This window comes from Trachemys scripta, chromosome 3 (genome assembly GCF_013100865.1).
Source record: "Trachemys scripta elegans isolate TJP31775 chromosome 3, CAS_Tse_1.0, whole genome shotgun sequence".
Classification (NCBI taxonomy): domain Eukaryota; kingdom Metazoa; phylum Chordata; order Testudines; family Emydidae; genus Trachemys; species Trachemys scripta.
This window is the reverse complement of record NC_048300.1, coordinates 134,065,506-134,085,403: the sequence shown is the minus strand read 5'-3', so window position 1 is coordinate 134,085,403 and position 19,898 is coordinate 134,065,506. Positions and strand designations below refer to the sequence as shown.

General features: G+C 43.6%; 1 protein-coding gene across 3 annotated transcripts in view; it reads right to left on the bottom strand.

Annotated features, from left to right (window-relative positions):
- Positions 1-19,898, bottom strand: part of EPHA7 (EPH receptor A7) — a 188,287-nt gene that overhangs the window by 105,620 nt on the left and 62,769 nt on the right. For 2 of the 3 annotated variants that reach the window (XM_034766018.1, XM_034766020.1), the window contains exons 4-5: positions 14,376-14,531; positions 13,153-13,488 (exon numbers count right to left, since the gene is read on the bottom strand). In XM_034766018.1, the coding sequence (XP_034621909.1) occupies positions 13,153-13,488; positions 14,376-14,531 (492 nt within the window). Of the gene's footprint in view, positions 1-8,712; positions 12,921-13,152; positions 13,489-14,375; positions 14,532-19,898 lie in introns of those variants that run through there. The other variant, XM_034766021.1, reaches the window with a different exon arrangement.

Genomic DNA, 19,898 nt, shown 5'->3' with positions numbered 1-19,898 from the left:
CCCTTGGGCCGGACACCTGGGACGCGAGAAGACCCTACAGAGGGTGGCCCGCTGGTTTTTCTGGCCAGGCATCCACCGGGAAGTGGCAGACTTTTGCGCCTCGTGCCCAGAATGCCAGCGAGCTGGACCGAAAGGGGTAGCCCCTGCACCCCTGGTACCCATGCCAGTCGTGGGGGTACCCTTTGAACGGATCGGGATGGACCTCGTCGGCCCCCTTGAGCGAAGTAAGACAGGGAACCGCTTTATACTAGTAGTCGTGGACTACGCAACACGCTATTCCGAAGCCGTTCCCCTAAAGACAGCGACGGCACCGACAATTGCGGGTGAATTGGTAAAGATTTTCGCCCGGGTTGGGATACCCGGGGAAATATTGACGGACCAGGACACCAATGTGTCCTCCAAGTTAATAGCCGAGCTATGTCGCCTCCTCCATATCCGGACCCTCCGGACATCGGTGTACCACCCGCAGACCGATGGCTTGGTAGAGCGGTTCAATGGTACGCTAAAAGCCATGTTGCGGAAGTTTGTGGAGGAGGACCCCTCGCATTGGGACACCTTGTTGCCGGCCCTGCTGTTTGCAATAAGAGAGGTACCACAGGCCTCGACGGGGTTCTCGCCTTTCGAGCTCCTATATGGCAGGCAGCCCAGGGGAATACTGGACCTCCTGAAAGAGGAGTGGGAAATACAGGAAACACGGGTCCTTGGGACCACACAATACGTGCTACAACTCCGGGAGCGACTCCAAACGTTAGGGGCCTTCGCCTGTGAAAACCTGGAACGGGCCCAGGCATGCCAGGAGCGCCTCTATAATCGAGAGACTAGAGGGAGGAAGTTCACCCCAGGCGATCGGGTGCTGCTTTTACTGCCCTCTACAGAGTCGAAGCTCCTAGCCAAATGGCAGGGTCTCTATGAAGTGATCCGACGAGTGGGGCCAGTCGATTACGAGGTCAGACTACCTGGTCGACGCAAAGAGACGCGTATTTATCATATTAATCTCCTGAAGGCCTGGAAAACCCGGGAAGCCCTGTTCATTGGCCCGTCCACCCCAGATTCGGAACTTGGACCCCTAGCAGGGGACCTTCCCAACCCCGGACCGGCCACATTGGGGTCAGGCCTCAACCCCAGACAAAGGGGGCAACTACAACAGGTGGTAGAGGAGTTTCCAGACGTTTTATCGGCCCGTCCGGGCCGGACGACTTTAATGAGTCATCATATCACCACCGACCCTGAGAAGAGGGTGACGGATAACCACCGGCCGTTGCCCAAGAAAATGTGGGATACAGTTCGACGGGAGGTAGAGACGATGTTAGAGTTGGGAGTGGTAGAGGAGTCGACGAGTGAGTGGCAAAGCCCTATCGTCCTAGTCCCGAAACCAGACGGGACGACTCGGTTTTGCATCGATTTCAGGAAGGTCAACGCTATCTCCCGTTTAGATGCCTATCCAATGCCGAGAGTGGATGAACTGTTAGAGCGCCTCGGGGGAGCCAGGTATCTGTCAACCTTAGATTTAACTAAAGGATATTGGCAGATCCCACTGACGGGGAAAGACGGGCGAAGACGGCCTTCCCCACGCCTTTCGGCCTCTTCCAGTTCGTAACCATGCCGTTCGGGTTACACGGAGCGGTGGCCACGTTTCAACGCTTGATGAACAAGGTCCTCCAACCCCACAACCAATACGCGGCAGCGTACATAGATGATATTGTGGTTTACAGCCTCGACTGGGAGAGACATTTACAACACCTGGCGGCAGTGTTACAAGCCCTCAGAGCGGCCGGCCTAACAGCTAACCCGGCGAAATGTCACTTAGGCCAAGAAGAAGTGACCTACCTGGGATACACGGTAGGAGGGGGGAAACTAACACCCCCTGATTAGCAAGGTACAAGCCCTCAGGGACGTACCCACCCCCACGACGAAGAAACAAGTACGTCAGTTTTTAGGACTAGCTGGGTACTATCGTCGCTTTGTGCCAGACTTCGCATCTATAGCCGCCCCCTTGTCAGACCTAACGAAGAACTCCCAACCCCGACAGGTACAGTGAACTACACAATGCGAGCGAGCCTTTAACACACTCAAGGAACGGCTCACTCAAGAACAAGTACTACGACACCCCGACTTTGCGAAAGAGTTTATACTACAAACAGACGCTTCGGAAGTCGGCCTGGGCGCAGTACTCTCCCAGGAAGTAGACGGGGAGGAACATCCCATACTGTATCTAAGTCGGAAGCTGTTCCCCCGGGAAAGACATTTCTCAATGATAGAGAAAGAGACCCTGGCGGTACGGTGGGCTATCGACGCCCTACGTTACTACCTGCTAGGGAATAGTTTTAAATTAATCACAGATCACGCCCCTTTGCGATGGATCCACAGCATGAAAGACACGAACGCTAGAATTATACGGTGGTACCTCGCCCTCCAGCCTTACGACTTCCAGGTGCTCCACCGCACGGGTAAGGCCCATACTAACGCCGATTTTTTCTCCAGGCTAGGGGAGGCAGGCGAAGAAACGGACCAAGGAGGGGGATCCTTAGCGCAGGAGGTGGTTTGCGAGGGGGCAGCCAAGCCCCAATCCAACTGCTGAGGCCCTAGACAGTTAGCCCTGACAGCAGAGGATCCGTCATGTTCGTACGGGGTGTGTCCCAAATGCACAGAGAGTGCGAGAGGAGGGAGCATACCCCAGCATAGGCAGGCGGCCGTGGGAGAGGAACCCATGCGGGAAGCCCCGGTAGAGGACCAGCCCGCACTCCTGGAACCACCGAGGACGGTGACTTCTCCAGGTCGAGAGGGAGCCTCACTGTGGGAGGGACCGACAGAGGCGGTGGACCACGAGACCCGTGGAGAATCAGGAGACCCGTGGGGCACTCCAGCCGCTGAACGGATAGGAGGCAGTTTAAGGGAATCGACGGACTGGTACGTTGGACCCAGTAAGCTTCAGCGTGTTTCGGTGGGACCCCCCGCTGAGACGGTGGATAAGCCCGGTTGCCCGGTGGCAAAGACTAATTTCCAGGACCTTGGGGCCAGTAGGCCATAGGGCCCAGTGACAAGGGCTAAGTTCCTAGACTTTGAGCCGGTAAGCCAAGCCACTGTGGGACGAAGGCTAAGTTCCGAGCTCTTGACCATTAGGCCGATTAGGATACCCCCCCCCCGGGAAGGTTCTTAAGGGGGAGGGTGTGTGGTGGGGCGATTGCCCCACGCCCAGAGAGGGTGGGCTGCAGCAGGCCTAGGCGCCTGCGCAGACGCATAGCCAATCAGGGAAGGGCTTACAGAGAGCCAATTAGAAGGCAGATTGGAGCCAGCCAATCAGGGCCCGGCTTAGCCATATAAAAGACTGCCCAGAGCAGGAGCAGTCAGTCTGTCCCAGGCCTTCAGAGGGGAAGGTCTGTCTCCAGGGCTGGGAGGCCAGCACCACGGACAGCGCACTGCAGGCCAGCCTGAGAGAGTGGGAGAAGGCCCTACTCCATAGCCTGCTAGGCGGCAGGCCTGGGAGGAGGAGGCCTAGCATAGCAAAGGGCTGTTGGGGAAGCGGTCCAGAGGGATAGTCAGAGGAGGAAGGAGAAGGAAGACAGCAAGACTGTTGCCCGAGGGCCTCTGGACCGGGACTCAGAGTAGTGGGCGGGCCTGAGTCCCCCCCCTTTCTTCCCCCCTTTGTTTGCTGTGCTGCCCTACGCACAGCCACAGGCCGCAGGGAGTGGCCGGCCAGCACCACGCCAGGTCCTGGACTGTGAGGATCGGACTCGAAGGTGTGGGGCTGTTGTTTACCCCCCCCCCGAAAGGGGTGTGAATGGACAAAGGGACACTGTCAGAGGACAGTGTTCTAGAAGAGGACGCCGACGTCGGGAGCAACGCAAGTCTGTGCACCCCACAAAGGCGAGATGACAGGCGGGATGCCACCCAAAGAGGGCGCTCTACTGGCACAAACTAATTCCCCGAGACGACCAGGAGGAGACGCCACAGAGGTGAGCAACCGACCCTGTCACACTCCCTTACAAAGACTCATTGGCCTTGTCTACACTACGGGGGGGGGGAGAATAATCTAAGTTACGCAACTTCAACTACATGAATAATGTAGCTGAAGTTGACAAGTTAGATCTACTTACCATGGGGTCCACACTATGCTATGTCGACAGGAGACACTCTCCCATCAACTCCCCTTGTGCTTTTTGTTCAGATGGAGTACAGGAGTTGATGGGAGAGTGATCTGCAGTCGATTTAGCGGGTCTTCACTAGACCCACTAAATTGACTGCTGATGCATCGATCCCCTCTTGTCAATCCCCTGGTAAGTGTAGACAAGCCCATAAAAACATACCTTCAGATAGCCTACTTACCCTCTCTTGGCCAGCCAATTCACCCATCCCATAATTTCTCCATACAGAGTCATCTTCCACCCACACTAAGAGAAGACAACGTAGTAAAAAGACAAAGCAAAAAAGTTTGAGACATGGGAAATCTGACTGCCCAACAGTTAAAGTCACGTAAGTCAAGGTTGAGGACAAAGCCATTTTTCAGCATGAAATCACTGCTTAGTATTAGCATTGCGCAGTCCATCAGCAAGCCAATATTCTTTGGCACCTGCTGCTTCTGTGTGTCCTATACACCATTTTATGACATTAGTTAACAAATTTGGGGAGGTAGGAGGAATGAAGGCACAAAGTAAGTGAAAAGTAGCTTCAGTGCACGAGACTGAACATTTCACAGTCACACTGCCAGGCCTGATTATCTCTATTTCACATTGCTTTTTGATTGTGTAGCTGGCAATATAGAATTCAGCTGCAAATGTATAAGCCAATCTCCTACTTCCCATAAATCGGTTAGAGTAGCCCAATATTATTATTAATTTTAATAATATAAATTTCATATATGCTGTGCCACAAATACTTGTTGTATTCTTTTAAATGACTGTGGCACCGTACTCTTGAAAACTGTCAGGTGTACTGCTGGTCAAAATGTGGGAAACATTTTTGAACAAAAAAATTGCAAAAAAAAAAGCCAATATTTCATCAAAATAACTAATTTTGACAAAAAATACTCAAGTTTAGAAAACTTTAAACAGCTGTAGTTAGCAATAAGAAGTAAGATGTGATATAAAGTGAGAGCTTTCTATTCTATTCTATTCCTTATATCTTACCCAACATTATAGTATCTAGCCAGTGCATTAAAGCTCAGACCCGCCTCTCACTGAAGCAAATGACAGAACTTCGTTCAATGGTGCAGGACCAGACCCTAGCATAACTAGCATCTGCCCCGTGTGTTTCTTTCCTACCTCTTAGTTAGGCATATCTACCTAAATAGTAAAACAAATTTAAATCCCATGTTCTGCAGCAAGTTTTCAAGAACATAATCTTTGCTCTTTCAGACTTTTTTGATTATTAACCTATCAAAACAGCCTGAAATCACATATTTTGATGATTCTAGTTTACTGTGACTGAAATCTCAGTGGGTTGATTACTATGCTTCAGATGGTTTAAAACTCTTAATATAATATTTAGGGCTGATTCTATAATAATGCCCTAGCTAGAATTTTTAAGTATCTCTTTAAACTTGTGAATCTTCCACTAAAATGCTACATTGACTGACATAATCAGTCAATGAATAAACTCCTCCCTCAGATCTGGTGGTCTCTATTTCAGACAGAACAATTCTTATTGTCTTTCTCCATAAGCTTCATTCAGGCATAAAACCAGCTACAACCGCTTGTCAAATACCTGTAATATTAATCTGACAAAAAGATTTAGATGAATCTGTATTTATTTCAGTGGAAATAACCTGATCTATTTCTTAAAATTTTAAAAATGTACAGAAAAGGCATAATAGCAATTGTGAGAAAAATAACTTCAATGGGCCAATAATTTTTTTACAGTATTACTTGTACTCAAGTGAAGCCACAGACTGTACAAAGTTCATAAAGAACTATCCTGCCCATCCTTTGGCTTAGACGGGTCTATGCAAGGTTGAAGAAAATGCAAAATAAACAAAAGACATTAAGATACACCTTGGACATTATTTTAATAAACAGAAGTAGCAGTGGTTTTCTAACTCTCACTACAAAAACCAAACACAATGGTAGCCCAAAATATAACCATCAGTACGTGGACCCTTCTGATCTCTACAGCTTCAACAGAACTGATTTATGAATGTTACCCTGAACACAATCTGGGGCTTTATTAAAAGAAAAGTTCATATTTTTAGTGATAATGGACCCGATCCTGCAAACACTTATGTACATCCTGAACTTTAAGCATGTGAGGGATTGGGGAACACAGTTGCACACTAATGTGTGTGTGAATTGGTTCCATTCCAAAGCTTAATATCTCGGAAAGGAGGAATGGGAAGGGGTGGAGAAAGGACATGCTGGGTTTTGTCAGTTTTCTCCTTAAAATAGTTAGTAGATCGGGTTGATGATCCAGTTAAATTCAAAGAAACCCACACAATTTGTGTTTGTTAAATTTTTGAAACAAGTCAAAAAAAATTGATTATTGAAAAATTTCCACCAGTTCTGCAGCTGGAAATTTTTTTGAAAAAAATATTTAGCTGTTCTTCAGTTGAAATTTTTTTGACAAAATGTTTTGTCAAAAACTTAAAATTTGGAAAAATGTGAGCACCTCTAGAAGTTAGGAAAATCTGGGCTTACAGTGCTGCGGAGGACAAAGGCTTGAGGAAGATGTTGAAAGACATTAGATGTGGTGGGGACTGAAACCTCTGAGCACAATGAGAGAGGAGAAATAGTGTTAAAAAAGGGGAAAAAATAAATGTATAGGGGAGAAAGTCTGAATAGTTCTGTATTTCCTCCAGAGGTGTTCAGAGGCATATAAGCAGAGCTGAGGAAGGGGATGTGAAGTGCGGGCTAGGGCTGGAGTTTGTGGTGAGAGAGAGGGACAAAGTAATCAATAGTGGAAGACAGAACAAAGCTGACCAAGCAATCCACAGTGCAGAGGGAGGGAAAGAGTGGATAAAAGGTGGCAGAGAATTTAGGGATGTTGATGGATTAAAGCATGGAAGGCTAAGTGGTTGGCGATTACTGCACAATAGTGAGAGAGATCAGAGTGTGGTCAGAGAAGAGGAACTGGGAACGGATGTAGAAAGGGAGTAGCACGGCATGAAGAAAAAGTCCAGGGAGTGGCCATTTTAATTGTGGGAGAACTTATACAGGCTTAAAAGATACATGAAGAAGTAAGGTCCAACAAGTTGGAAGCTGAAATGTCAGACAGGACATCTGGGTGAGAGCTGAAGTCACAGGAGGTGTGGATGGGAAATTGAGGGATGAATGTGTTAAGAACTGAATACATGAAGCCATTTGCAGTACATAACCAAGCAAACATTGTCTGTGAGGAAGGCAGAAAAGGAGTCACAGAGCAGACTGGAGTGGGAGAGCAAGAAACCAATAGCTCTTCTGGTGCACCTTTTCTTGCTCGCTGCCTCTGCTGTGAGACGGCTCATTCTTGAAGGAGGAGAGTCAGACTTCAGTGAGAATGAGGAGGAGGACAGAAAAAGGATGTGGATAGTGGCAAGATAGTTAGACCTGGAGCAGGCATTCCAAAGTGAGCAGAAGAAAGATTGAAGGGGACGGGACAGGATGGATGGTGGAAAGAGAGGGGAAAAGGTGTGGGCAACAATCCTGGAAAGTGTCAGGAGAAGCAAGGAGAGAAGAGGACGGGGAGCTGGAGTAGGCGGTGAAGGAGAATGCAGAGGCTTAGATACCCATAATGAGAGCGACTGCAGAAGTACCTAAGAATGCTAGAAACAGTTCATGTCACACAACCTTACAAGAGGGATATTTTAGACCCAGTTTAATTGTTTTATCCATTTGTTCATTTCTTGTTATCTTATATCAAATAGGCAAGTCTCATAATTGTATTGTGAGTCATGATATTTTTTGTTTTTCTTAAAGCCCCAGCTCTTGGAATCAGAATCTCAGCTTTCATTTAAAAGGGGGTCGGGGGAGGAGGCAGGGAGGGAAGGAGGGAAGTTCTAGCCCTAATGATTGCAGAGAAAAGCTTGAAAACATCAATCCTGAAAGCACAAAAATTAAAAAGCAAATAAAAAGAGCCTGAGTTTGTTGTTTTTAAAAATCTCATGAGTTTCAAGTTAATCTTTTTTAGGGGAGGGGCTTAACTTGTGGATTTTTAAATTCATAGATTCATAGATTATAGGACTGGAAGGGACCTCGAGAGGTCATCGAGTCCAGTCCCCTGCCCGCATGGCAGGACCAAATACTGCCTAGACCATCCCTAATAGACATTTATCTAACCTACTCTTAAATATCTCCAGAGACTGAGATTCCACAACCTCCCTAGGCAATTTGTTCCAGTGTTTAACCACCCTGACAGTTAGGAAATTTTTCCTAATGTCCAACCTAGACCTCCCTTGCTGCAGTTTAAACCCATTGTTTCTGGTTCTATCCTTAGAGGCTAAGGTGAACAAGTTCTCTCCCTCCTCCTTATGACACCCTTTTAGATACCTGAAAACTGCTATCATGTCCCCTCTCAGTCTTCTCTTTTCCAAACTAAACAAACCCAATTCTTTCAGCCTTCCTTCATAGGTCATGTTCTCAAGACTTTTAATCATTCTTGTTGCTCTTCTTTGGACCCTTTCCAATTTCTCCACATCTTTTTTAAAATGCGGCGCCCAGAACTGGACACAATACTCCAGCTGAGGCCTAACCAGAGCAGAGTAGAGCGGAAGAATGACTTCTCGTGTCTTGCTGTTTTGGGCTGGCAATGTGGAATGGGTTTGGAACAAAACTACTGGGTGACTTTCACTTGTTGAGACAGAGCAAGCACTCAGCAGGTCATTCCTGGCATTCCTGAAAATACAGAGTGATCCATCAGTGTTTATTGGGTAAGAAAGAATACAGAATAAGGTAGTTTTAAAAACACTGGTAATAATACACATTGGTAAAAATGTGATGACTGCTTAAATATATAACTCCCTTAAATGACAACTCCAATTATATGGGATAGAATTATCAGTGATGTAAATATTGGGGCCTAAGTGCTAAAGTAATCTAAGTTGCACACCTGATAAATACCAAGTTATCACAAAAGGAGTCTAACTCCTTGTAGTCTCGTGGGTGGTAGGTGGGGAGAGTAGGAAATCTGGAAGGCGGGGGGGGGGTGTTGTGATCAATCAGAAAGAAGTTATTCCATGGGTGCGAAAAGGTGAATTTCTCGCTAACGCAAGACCAACTGTGGTCCAGGAAGTCATAAAGGGACTAAGAGGATGGTGCAAGACAAAGAAGTTCACCAACCCTACTGTAACTTATATCTGAACAAATGCATTCCCAAGTGCACTCACAAAGCTCTCAGTGGCACCACGCTGTTGCATGCAAGTCTGCTCTTGGATCCAAACAGCATTTCAACAGTGAAAACAGGGTTGTATGGGCTTCAGTGGGATTGTCTGCAGGAATCAGGTGATTAAATTTTGGTCCAGTATTCACTATCAGTATCAATTCTAGTTAACTGGCATACATTTACAGACAAAAAAAAATATTCATGTATTTTACAAAAGAAATTGAGGGCTATAAGCAAATTACCAATACATAGTTCATACCAATACATTTAAGCCCCATTTTGAGGATTTAATGGAGTCTTAAATAGTGCATAAGCCTTGTGTGACCCCTAGCAAAAACATAGGTGAATTTCACCCTCCATGAACAACTTTCTTACAGGCCCCCACAAGGTGGGTAGTGCACCACTCCTTTGCCTCCCTCGCCAATGCACTCATCCACTGTGTCTGGGGCTTATACAGGAGTAGGTCCCACTCCTACAAGACTGGTGGCCACCTGGGTCTGCATAGATCAGCTTGCAGGATCAGAGTTTATTTTGCACATTTCATACCAGTAAACCTCAATTTAGATTCATGATCTTTGGAAATTGCTAGGTCACACCTTTGGGTTCACATACTTTTTGTATCCACTTCTGACTTTGTTCTTTTGTGTTTTTGTAAAGTGGGCCGCATGGCTCTGGATACAGCCTATAACACCACACAGTTTTTAAACACAAGATCCAATAGCTGTGCATCACACATAAATATTGTAAGCATTGTGATGCTGGAATGCAGTTTATCCACTTACCTACCTCCTCCACCCATATTTATTTCACAAAAACAAATAATTTGATCTTAAACATCTAGCCCCCTTGTGTTACTCAACTTGGCATCCCCTTCCCTGACATGATCTCTTTGTCCCATTAGGGTTCCGTTATACGTGGGAGAATAAAAGCAGATTAATGAGCAGAAGGTATTCTGTAACCTCATTCCTTTATAAATGATTTCAAGTTATCATTACACAATTATTTGAATTTGGGAAGATAGCCCCAGGGATCCATTCATTGAAACAAAACACAAAAAGGGCAAATCTCACTGCAAGATTCCATGCATGTGGTATGCCCAGTTATTACATATAGCCACCTAACGTGACAACACAATAGAGAGTGCAAAGGGTTTAGTCATACACACATTTACACAAACAAAAACCAATACAGGCATACAAAAAGAATCATTTTTTGGAAGTAGTATAGAAGAGTCCCAGTCACAAATGAGAGCTGCATGAATTCTAGTTTACTTGGCTATAAATAAATCTAACATTTTTCTTCTCTCCATGGTAAAAATAAAATAGGAGCACAGATGCATTACACTGTCCTTTGTGTAACCAGTCTCTCCATTTTCAATTATAGTCAATCTGTTCCATATAAAATATTTCCCCCACACACACTTAACCAAAGAAATCAGCATTATGCAGCAAAACCTTTTGCTACAAAATAATGTAAATGAGAACATTCCTTTTGTGTGACTATAATTGTTCTTGAAAAATATAAAAAGGAAGCTAGTCTTTTCTTTAAAAGGATTTCTGCAGTTGAGACAGAAAAAAATACTTTACATTTATTTAGCACTTTTCATCAGAAGATCTCGAAGTGCTTTTTAAAAGATGGGCATGTACTGTTTCCATTTTACAGATGGGGCAACTGCAGCGCAGAGTTTGAAAACAAACTTTCAAAACCGGACCCATGATGTGTCACTATTTGATTGCCAAACCAGAGATATCTAGCTCCTGATTTTCAGAAGTGATGAGCATCCAGAACCTCAACTGAAATTAGGCTTTGTGCCATAATTTCAAAATTAGTGGACACTTGAAAATGTTGGCTTAAGTGACCTGCTCAAGATCACACAACAAGCCATAGAGAGCAAGCATGCTAAAAACAGAATCCAGGTCTCTCGACTTCTGCACTCTTACAACATTTACCTAGAAACATGGTGGATTTTCCGCCACTTACACGCTTTAAAATTAAGACTGGATGTCTTTCTGGATGAGCTACAGCATTTATTGTAGAAGTTATGGGCTCGATGCAGGAATCACTTGGAGTAATTCTATAGCCTGTGTTACACAGGATATCAGACTAGATCATCATAATGGTCCCCTCTGGCCTTAAAATCTATAAATCCATGACTATGAAAACACTAGAAAATGTACTAGGAATCCTATATTGGCAGACAGATAGAACAGATGACCTAATAGGTCTTTTCCCACCTCCTTAGCTATGAATTCAGTCACTGGACCACACTTCCTCATACATATTTGGTGTGCTACTGGATCACTAAGGTACATATAATGGAAGTCAATTTCGCCAACTAAATACCAGAGGACTCTAATTTTCTTCACCATAGGATAGTTCAGAATAGATGTATATGCTGTCCTGAACACCGTCCGTCTGTTTGCTTGAAATGAGACAGCCATTTAATTAAATTGGTGGCAGCTTCAAAAACCATAACCAAGCGATTTAAAGGCAGCAAAGTAGGGTGCCAAAATGGGGTAACTTTTGGACAGTTATTAGTCTACATTCATAATCCCAACAGAAAGACCAAAGGCTGAATGAACATGGAAACAGATTTCCTATAGGCAAGAACTGAGGTATATTGGCAGATCAATGTGGAAATACTTGAACTACCCTGACAAAGCCTAAATTTGAGGACTATGATCCACAGAACCTAGAAATGTCACAGACAATCTCAGAATTAGATAAATGTTTAGCCCCTTTTCATTGAAAAGATAGTAATCATTTTACATTTTCAAGGCTGTTTTTCTTAGTTATCTCCACAGACCCCCACACAGCCCTTCAATTCACTATGGAGACCAAAGTGGGTAGACTATGATTAAATGCACTGGTATAGTGAATGCTTCCACAGAAAAGAGTAAACATCTGCATTTAAAAAAATCAGATTATGATGATCAATAAAAAGTGCTAAAAAGACATATAAATTATGAGAAATACTTTAAAACGTTACTTAGCATTATTTCTTAAACCAGTCTGTACACATTCATTTCCTATTTGCAACTTAGAATTCCTTCAGAAACCCAGCAAATATAATTACTGCACAGGTTAAGACTTCTGCTTAAACCTCAGATGGTTAGTTTCCTAGCAGGGTTACTACACTGTCCCAAGATCATGCCACAAAGCAAAATACAGTAGAGTCAGAAGACGATTTTTTAACAACAAGCAATTTACCATTTCACTATCCTGATACGAGATTTTCTAGGGTTTTTTTTATTCCACATATAGAAAATGGATACATTTTCCCCCCATGGGCGATATGCTAGGTGGATTTTATTTTCCCTGACATTTCACCTGTCAGATTATGATAAATATAAGGGACAAAGAATAATTGTCACATTCTCACTGAATTTCATCCTCAAATATCTGGACAAATTAAATAAATTGGAAGTGTAATCCAGAGGGAAGACATGAATGATGAAAACAGTGTCAGATACCCAAGTCATCTTCCAGGCACCCAGGAAGATAATAGAGGTTTAAAATACTCAGAAAGGGAGCCTATGCAGAAGAACCTTCACACTGTATGTTTTCTTCAGCTCCTTGTAGCACCAATACTGTAGTAAGTAGAAGAGAGAATTTTTGTACAGACCCAAGAGAACCTATATAAAAGGATGAAGATAAATACATTCTGTAAAATGCTATTTGCCAAAAGCAATTATCATGCCAAGAAAAAGTAGCAGGTTATCATGATATAGTATAAACATATGCTAATTAGGTGGCAAAATGAAAAGATTCATGAGATAGAATCCATCAAACATAAACCTGAAAAACTGCACCCGCACTTTCCAGGTTCACAGTCTCTCTTGCTCTCAGTGAGTCATGAAAACTTACCTGCTTGACCAGTGGTAATACTGACAGCTGCAAAGAGCCTCTGGGAACGGCTCAAGTCAGATACCCCATTTACAGCTTCCACTTCAAAAGTGTAATTAGCATGAGCCAGCAGGTCCAGGACAGTGACGTAGTTATCTACTAATCCAGTTTGCTGGGGCATATATCCAATGTTACTCCCACAGGGAACACATTCACCCTGCTCCCAGCTGCACCTTTTGCACAAAATTCGGTAGGTCACATCATTTCTTCCCCCATTGTCGGCAGGAGGACTCCATTCCAAACTCACGGTAGTCTGGTTGATATTGAAGATGAGGTTCTGTGGTGCAGATGGAGGTCCTTTGTAACACACACAAAAAGGACAACGTAAATACATGAAATCAGTAAGGGACATTTACCTAGTGTTTTAATTACTGAGGCTCAAACTAGACGAAGCATTTTTCTTCACATAAACATTTCATTACATTTACTACAAACTACATAAAAGCCTCCTTGACCTCACTTGGCAAGAAGCTTTATTTATTTTCCATTAAGGAATCAGGATAACAATTGTCTGTGTATTTACTGCAACTGACTTTAGCCGTTTTTCTTCTGTGCAATTAAAAGGATCAGTTAACACACCTCAAAAGTTTACTCTTACAACATTTTTAGTGTGGGGATTTTTTCCCCTTTTAAGCAAACAGCACAGAATGCATTTAGGCATTCCTTAATCAGCTCTGATTGATTTACAGCAGTATTTGGGTACAGCTTTGGATTTTGGAGACTTTCATTACTTGAACCACCAATCTGTGTAGGTTAGTCTATTTGCGGATGGAATGGTAAGCTAGATCCCATTACATTTCAATCAAAGTCCAAATCCACACAGGTTACTTTTCATTTTGCATTCAATTCATTTTTGTGTAGTATCATATTAGGCATACAGTCTGTGACAATTTTAAGACTGTAGGAAAACCATGCTTGCATTCTTTCTATTATGTCTAGTTATGTATTTACCCAGTAACTTCTCTTTCCCAAGGTTACATCGGGCAAACATGAAATTATATTTATGTTGATTCTATATTCAGTGTACAATTTCCCAATGCAGTTCAATTTCATTTATCAGTTTCATTTATTACTTTGCAAACATACTGAAGGCCAATAATAAGTACTAGTGAGAACAAACTACAAATGGCTGTACTCAGTTGGTTAAGCAACGTCCTTCACTATTAAATTCATGACTGACTCACTTGTGCACGCAACATATGGTGGATCAGAAGGCGCTCTATAATAGCTATCATCACAATCACACCGGGAAGATCCTTCCTTGTCAGAGAAACTGTGAGTAGGACACCGAGAGCACTGTAGATCTTGCGAAGATGATTTGTAGAATCCTCGGCCACATGCTAAGGGAGAAGAAGAAAAACTCAGATATACACTTGCATGTGCATCTGCCCTGCTTTCATCTCCATCTCAGTTATATGGAGAGTTCCCAGAGTACACAGAGAAAGTGTGCATGCTACCCCATTCTTTTGGATCACAGAATCACAGAATCATAGAATATCAAGGTTGGAAGGGACCTCAGGAGGTCATCTAGTCCAACCCCCTGCTCAAAGCAGGACCAATCCCCAACTAAATCATCCCAGCCAGGGCTTTGTCAAGCCTGACCTTAAAAACCTCTAAGGAAGGAGATTCCACCACAACCACTCCATTGTGCTTCACCACCCTCCTAGTGAAAAAGTTTTTCCTAATATCCAACCTAAACCTCCCCCACTGCAACTTGAGACCATTACTTCTTGTTCTGTCATCTGGTACCACTGAGAACAATTTAGATCCATCCTCTTTGGAACCCTCTTTCAGGTAATTGAAAGCAGCTATCAAATCCCCCCTCATTCTGGATTAAGCGGTCTGCTTTCACCAGGATGCCCAACCAGCACCTAAGGCCAGTAAGAAATGGAGCCTGGTCCTTCTGGTTTTCCCTTCACTCCGCTTCCACTCTATCGGGCGAGTAACTCAGGAAGCACTCGGAAGGAGCATTCCCCCTCATGTGCAGTCTGTGACTGTCCTGGACAATTGTGCCAGGGGTATAAGGAGTGGGGAATGGCTCACTGGATCCCCACTCCCACCCCTGTGCACCCACTAAAGGGCTATGGACAACCTAGCCCACTGTGAAGTTGCAATATTTGTTTGCTTGCTTGCTTATTGTACCAGCCATTAAACTGATTTTTAAACACATTTTCAATCACCAGCATTTATTTTCTATTAAACAAATCACAATGCGTTTTCTTGTTTATAGAGCAAAAACATTTAAAAACCTACCTGAATGTGATTAATGGATATATTTTTAACCTTTACTTCAGTTAACTACTGGGTGGAAAAATCAACCTGCACAGGTTATTAAACAGATTATTTTCTAAGTAATCCTCCTTGTTCCCAAACCTGATGGAATGTTCCAAATGGAGGATGGCTGCATCGTACTGAACAAAGGGAAATGCCACCAATGGTAAACAGATTATGACCCCATTTCACCTTAAGTGAAGAAGGTTACAGGGGCACACTTGCTAATATAGCAACCATTGTCAACAGAAAACACGCAAGAATACAGAATTCCTCTAGAAGCTTCTAATGAAACTCAGGCTTTTTCAATTGCACTGCTTCATTCAAGTTCTGTTCTCCAATAAATCAGGCAACCACAGCACAGGCAATTTAACCTCTAAGCCACTGCTTATGTGTGTGAAAAATTTATTGTGGGTGAAGGTTAATATCAGGTGTTAAAATCTTCACTGGGAAAAGCTAGTTAAATAGTCCTTATAAATCCACAGAAAAAGCATTTGCTCTGGTAACATTCACATTTGATTGGTGAGGCTGTCTCATAGGTACTGATATTTTAAATATTTGCATGTGGTTTTGGAGATCAGATACCACAGTGATAGGCACAGTCTAAAAACACTGGGCCTCATTCACAACCCATTAGAATCAATGAAAAAAGAGTCAGATGAACTTCAGTGGGCTTTAGATCAGGTGCATTGTAGTGTAGTAGCCATACTATTCCTCTTAATGTATATGAGCACTATGCAACTCTGATATAAATTATACAGGTCAAATTTTCCTCACTTGGACTGATAAAATCCACTCTTGATTTAGTTCACTACAGATGAAACAAATGAAAAATTCTCTGAAGATTTACCTCTGATTTTTTCAATTTTCTAAAGAAAAAGCAGGTCGAAAAGACAATAATCATAATGACATTTTGGAGTTTGTTCTGTTTAAAAAGTAGGGGTTCTAAGCCAAATTATCTGCTTCACTTCAATGAAGTTGCATTAATTTACCTCAGAAGAGATTTAGCCCTATGTCTGGAAAATATATGTTCTCTTTTATTGATTGTATCCCTGCAGGGTAACATGCCAAATATAGCACCACTAAAAAACAAACATCTAACAAAAATGCCTAAGTATGCATTCATCAGAGCGTTTTGGAACAAACATTTGGATAAACTTGACACATTGAGTTTTCAGATAATGCTAGGAGTTCAGATTTAATGCAGAATTAGTCTTTTTCATCCTCTTTCAAGATTATTCCAAGATTTCCAGGACAAGAGTGAAGAGCACTGATGCTAAACTGTTTTGTAAACATGAACTATAAATAAATATTAATGAATTAAACTTACGTCTATTATTCCAGCACACTCAATTAAGATCCAGCCACCTGACCAAATAATAAGTTTCCTGTTTTGTCTTAGCTAGTCAAGTTCCTCAGAAGATGAGGAAAGCACTGGACAAACACACTGCATCTTCCAGCATGCAGCCCTCTGCAGAGCAAAGAGCAACTTGAAAGGGACAGATGCCTACTGTGAATCCAGTCTGTCCCTCTCAGCAGGGAACATTACAAAGCAAAGATGCCAAAAGAAAATAGAGATTTCAGACAAAACAACAAAACAAACAGAAAACCTCTTTACACTTTTTTCCTGATGGCTTCATCTAGACATGTATATGCTCAGTCACTTGTTCTTTAAAGTAAGTGTGCATTTCTTATTATAGTTCAAAGGATTTGAATGTCTGCTACTAGTCTAAGTGAATGCTCTTTATTCTTGTGCAGTGCATACCAGAGGCAGCAGGATCAGACACTCATTGTATCATACTACTATCTCCATCATCTTTAGTTCTAATAAGAGGCCATGTGATAGCATTTAATTACTATTCCTTCAACTTAAGCACCCCATAAATATACAGCAACATTATTCCTGCAATGCATTCCTTAACAGCCTTAAAAAGGTGCTTTCAACTGATTCTACCACAAAGTCTAATAGCAAATTGTTACCAATATCACACACAAAAAGGTTTTAAGAAATTTCAAAAGGGATATATTCAAGGTACCGTACATTATATTAAAAAGGGCAATGCTCCTCTTTTTCTGGTGGAATTAAAGAAACAAATTAGCTTATTGCTATTTTTTCCTTTCTAAATTTTATTTTATTTTTAAATCTGAGATGGTTTCTGTTCTGTTAAACTAAGACAGGACATTTTCTATTGATTGTTTTTCCTCTTGGCTCAATTTCCCTGAATTGTCAAAATTTAATTTTTTTAAATTATAAATCATTAAAATATATATTTTGATCTAATGGAGAAAAAATGACTAACATCTCTAGATGGTATTTGAAAGGTCTGTGGAGCTGGAAAATTTATCTTTTTCAGCAACAAAAGTTGGTCCAATAAGAGATATTGCCTCACCCAAACTGTGTCTCTCATTAATTGTAAATAACCATTTGCCAAAGAAACACTAATGCTATCCGTAGACCTGTATGTATAGTATTATCCTTTTGTAACAGCTACTCTGTAGCTAAGGCTGAGGTGGTGATTTCAATTGAACTCCCAGTTTGCTTTTGATCCTATATCTCTCAATATTTTGATACTTTGCCTAGGTAGCAAGTAGCTTTGTTTTAAAATTTCAGATTTCGCATATGTGGTGGTCCTAAATGAGAAAATGACAATTTGCTGTGTTTGAAAAAATAACAGGAGTCACATTTAAATGTGGCACGTGGTGCATGATGAGCAAAACAAAGTAATTATTGTTCATGCCACATTAGCACCTAGAGGCCCCACATAAGCTCACAACCCCATTGTGCTAGGCACTGTACAAAATATGTAGGAAAAGACAAGCTGTGTCCTGAAGAGAAATAATAGAAAAAAGCCTGAAAGGGGGGAAACAAAGGCACACAAAATGAATGCAAACTGCCCAAGGTCAAACAGTACATCAGAGCTGGGAACAGAACTGATGTCTCCAGAGGCCCTGTCCAATGTACCATATTGCAGTAACTCTGGGTATTTCCTAGTACATATATGGCTGTACTGGGAATTGAAGGGTTGAAGCTCTCTAGTCCGGCACCCTCGAGACCTGACCAGTGCCGAACAGAGAATTTTCCAAACCACAGGAGGTCAATGCAGAGTGCCAGTGGGTCTCCATAGGTGTAGGAAGTAGGGATGCGGCGGGTGCTGCAACACCCCCAGGCTTTGCACTCAGCGTGGCCCCCTGCCTGTGGTCCCCGCTGCCACCTGGGTCCTGGCCACCAGCCCCCCGACTGGAAGTTCCGATGCCGGCCCAGGTACCAGCCGCCAGCCCCTCGTCCGGGATCCCAACCACCGGCCGCTCTGCTGCCACCCAGGGTCCCGGCTGCTGGCCCCAGGTCCCAGCCGCCAGCCCCTCTGCTACTGCCCGGGATCCCAGCTATCAGCCGCAGGACTCCGCAGCCGCCCCCAGCTGTGGTCTCAGCCTTATCCCTCTCCGAGCACCTCACTGCCCCGGGCTGGGACCACAGCTGGGGGAAGCTGTGGAGGCCCGGGCCAGGGCCAGGAGCGGAGCCCAGTGGCCAGGACCCTGGGCAGCAGCAGAGCCCCCGCAGCCGGCGGCTGGGACCATGGGCAACAGCAGAGGGACCGGCGGCTGGGACCCTGGGGCTGGCATTGGAGCCCCCAGGCGGGGGGGACCGGCAGCTGGGACCCCAGGCGGGGGGGACCGGCAGCTGGGACCCCAGGCGGCAGCGGGGCCCCCTGGTGGGGGGCCCCACTGGGTGCAAAGCCTGGAGGTGATGCAGCACCCCCGGCACCCCTACTTCCCGTGCCTATGGGTCTCTTATTATTTTTATCTCGCCACCGAGGTGAATAAACTGAACAACACTTGCAAGGCCGCCTGGCCAAGGTTTATGGCTCACTTTATAACAAAGTGTTAGTGTTGTTACCCAATTTTACTGTATTGGCACAAGGAAATAAGTAGATAAAGCATAAAAACATAAAATAATATGAAAAATAAATAGATAATAATACAGGCAAATCTATAATTTACTCATCTAAAATGATTCCTTCCAAAGTGATGTGACAATAACTGCTAACTCAAGTTACATCTGCGGTCTCTGCTGTAGGTATATCCGGAGTAGATGAAGTGGAGGCAACAGGACTTCTGACTGTAGAGTGCTGCTCCACATTCCTCTTCTCTACCTTTAACCAATCTTCCAGCTGGGCTTGTCTCATGTATTTTGTTTTTTCTTTAATGAGTTTTTCTCGTATCATGTAGAGAGACATGATCGCTTGCTCAAAAATGAAACGTCTTTGCTCCAGTCCTTCTATTAAATTTGTTACCAACTGAATGCATTTATCAATAGAAATTTTTTCTGTGACATATTCGTCATCATCTTCATCACCATCACTGGCTTTTTCGTTATCTTTGTTTTTTTTCCCTGCTGTACCATTTCCACAATTTCTTCATCCATCATTTGATTAGCA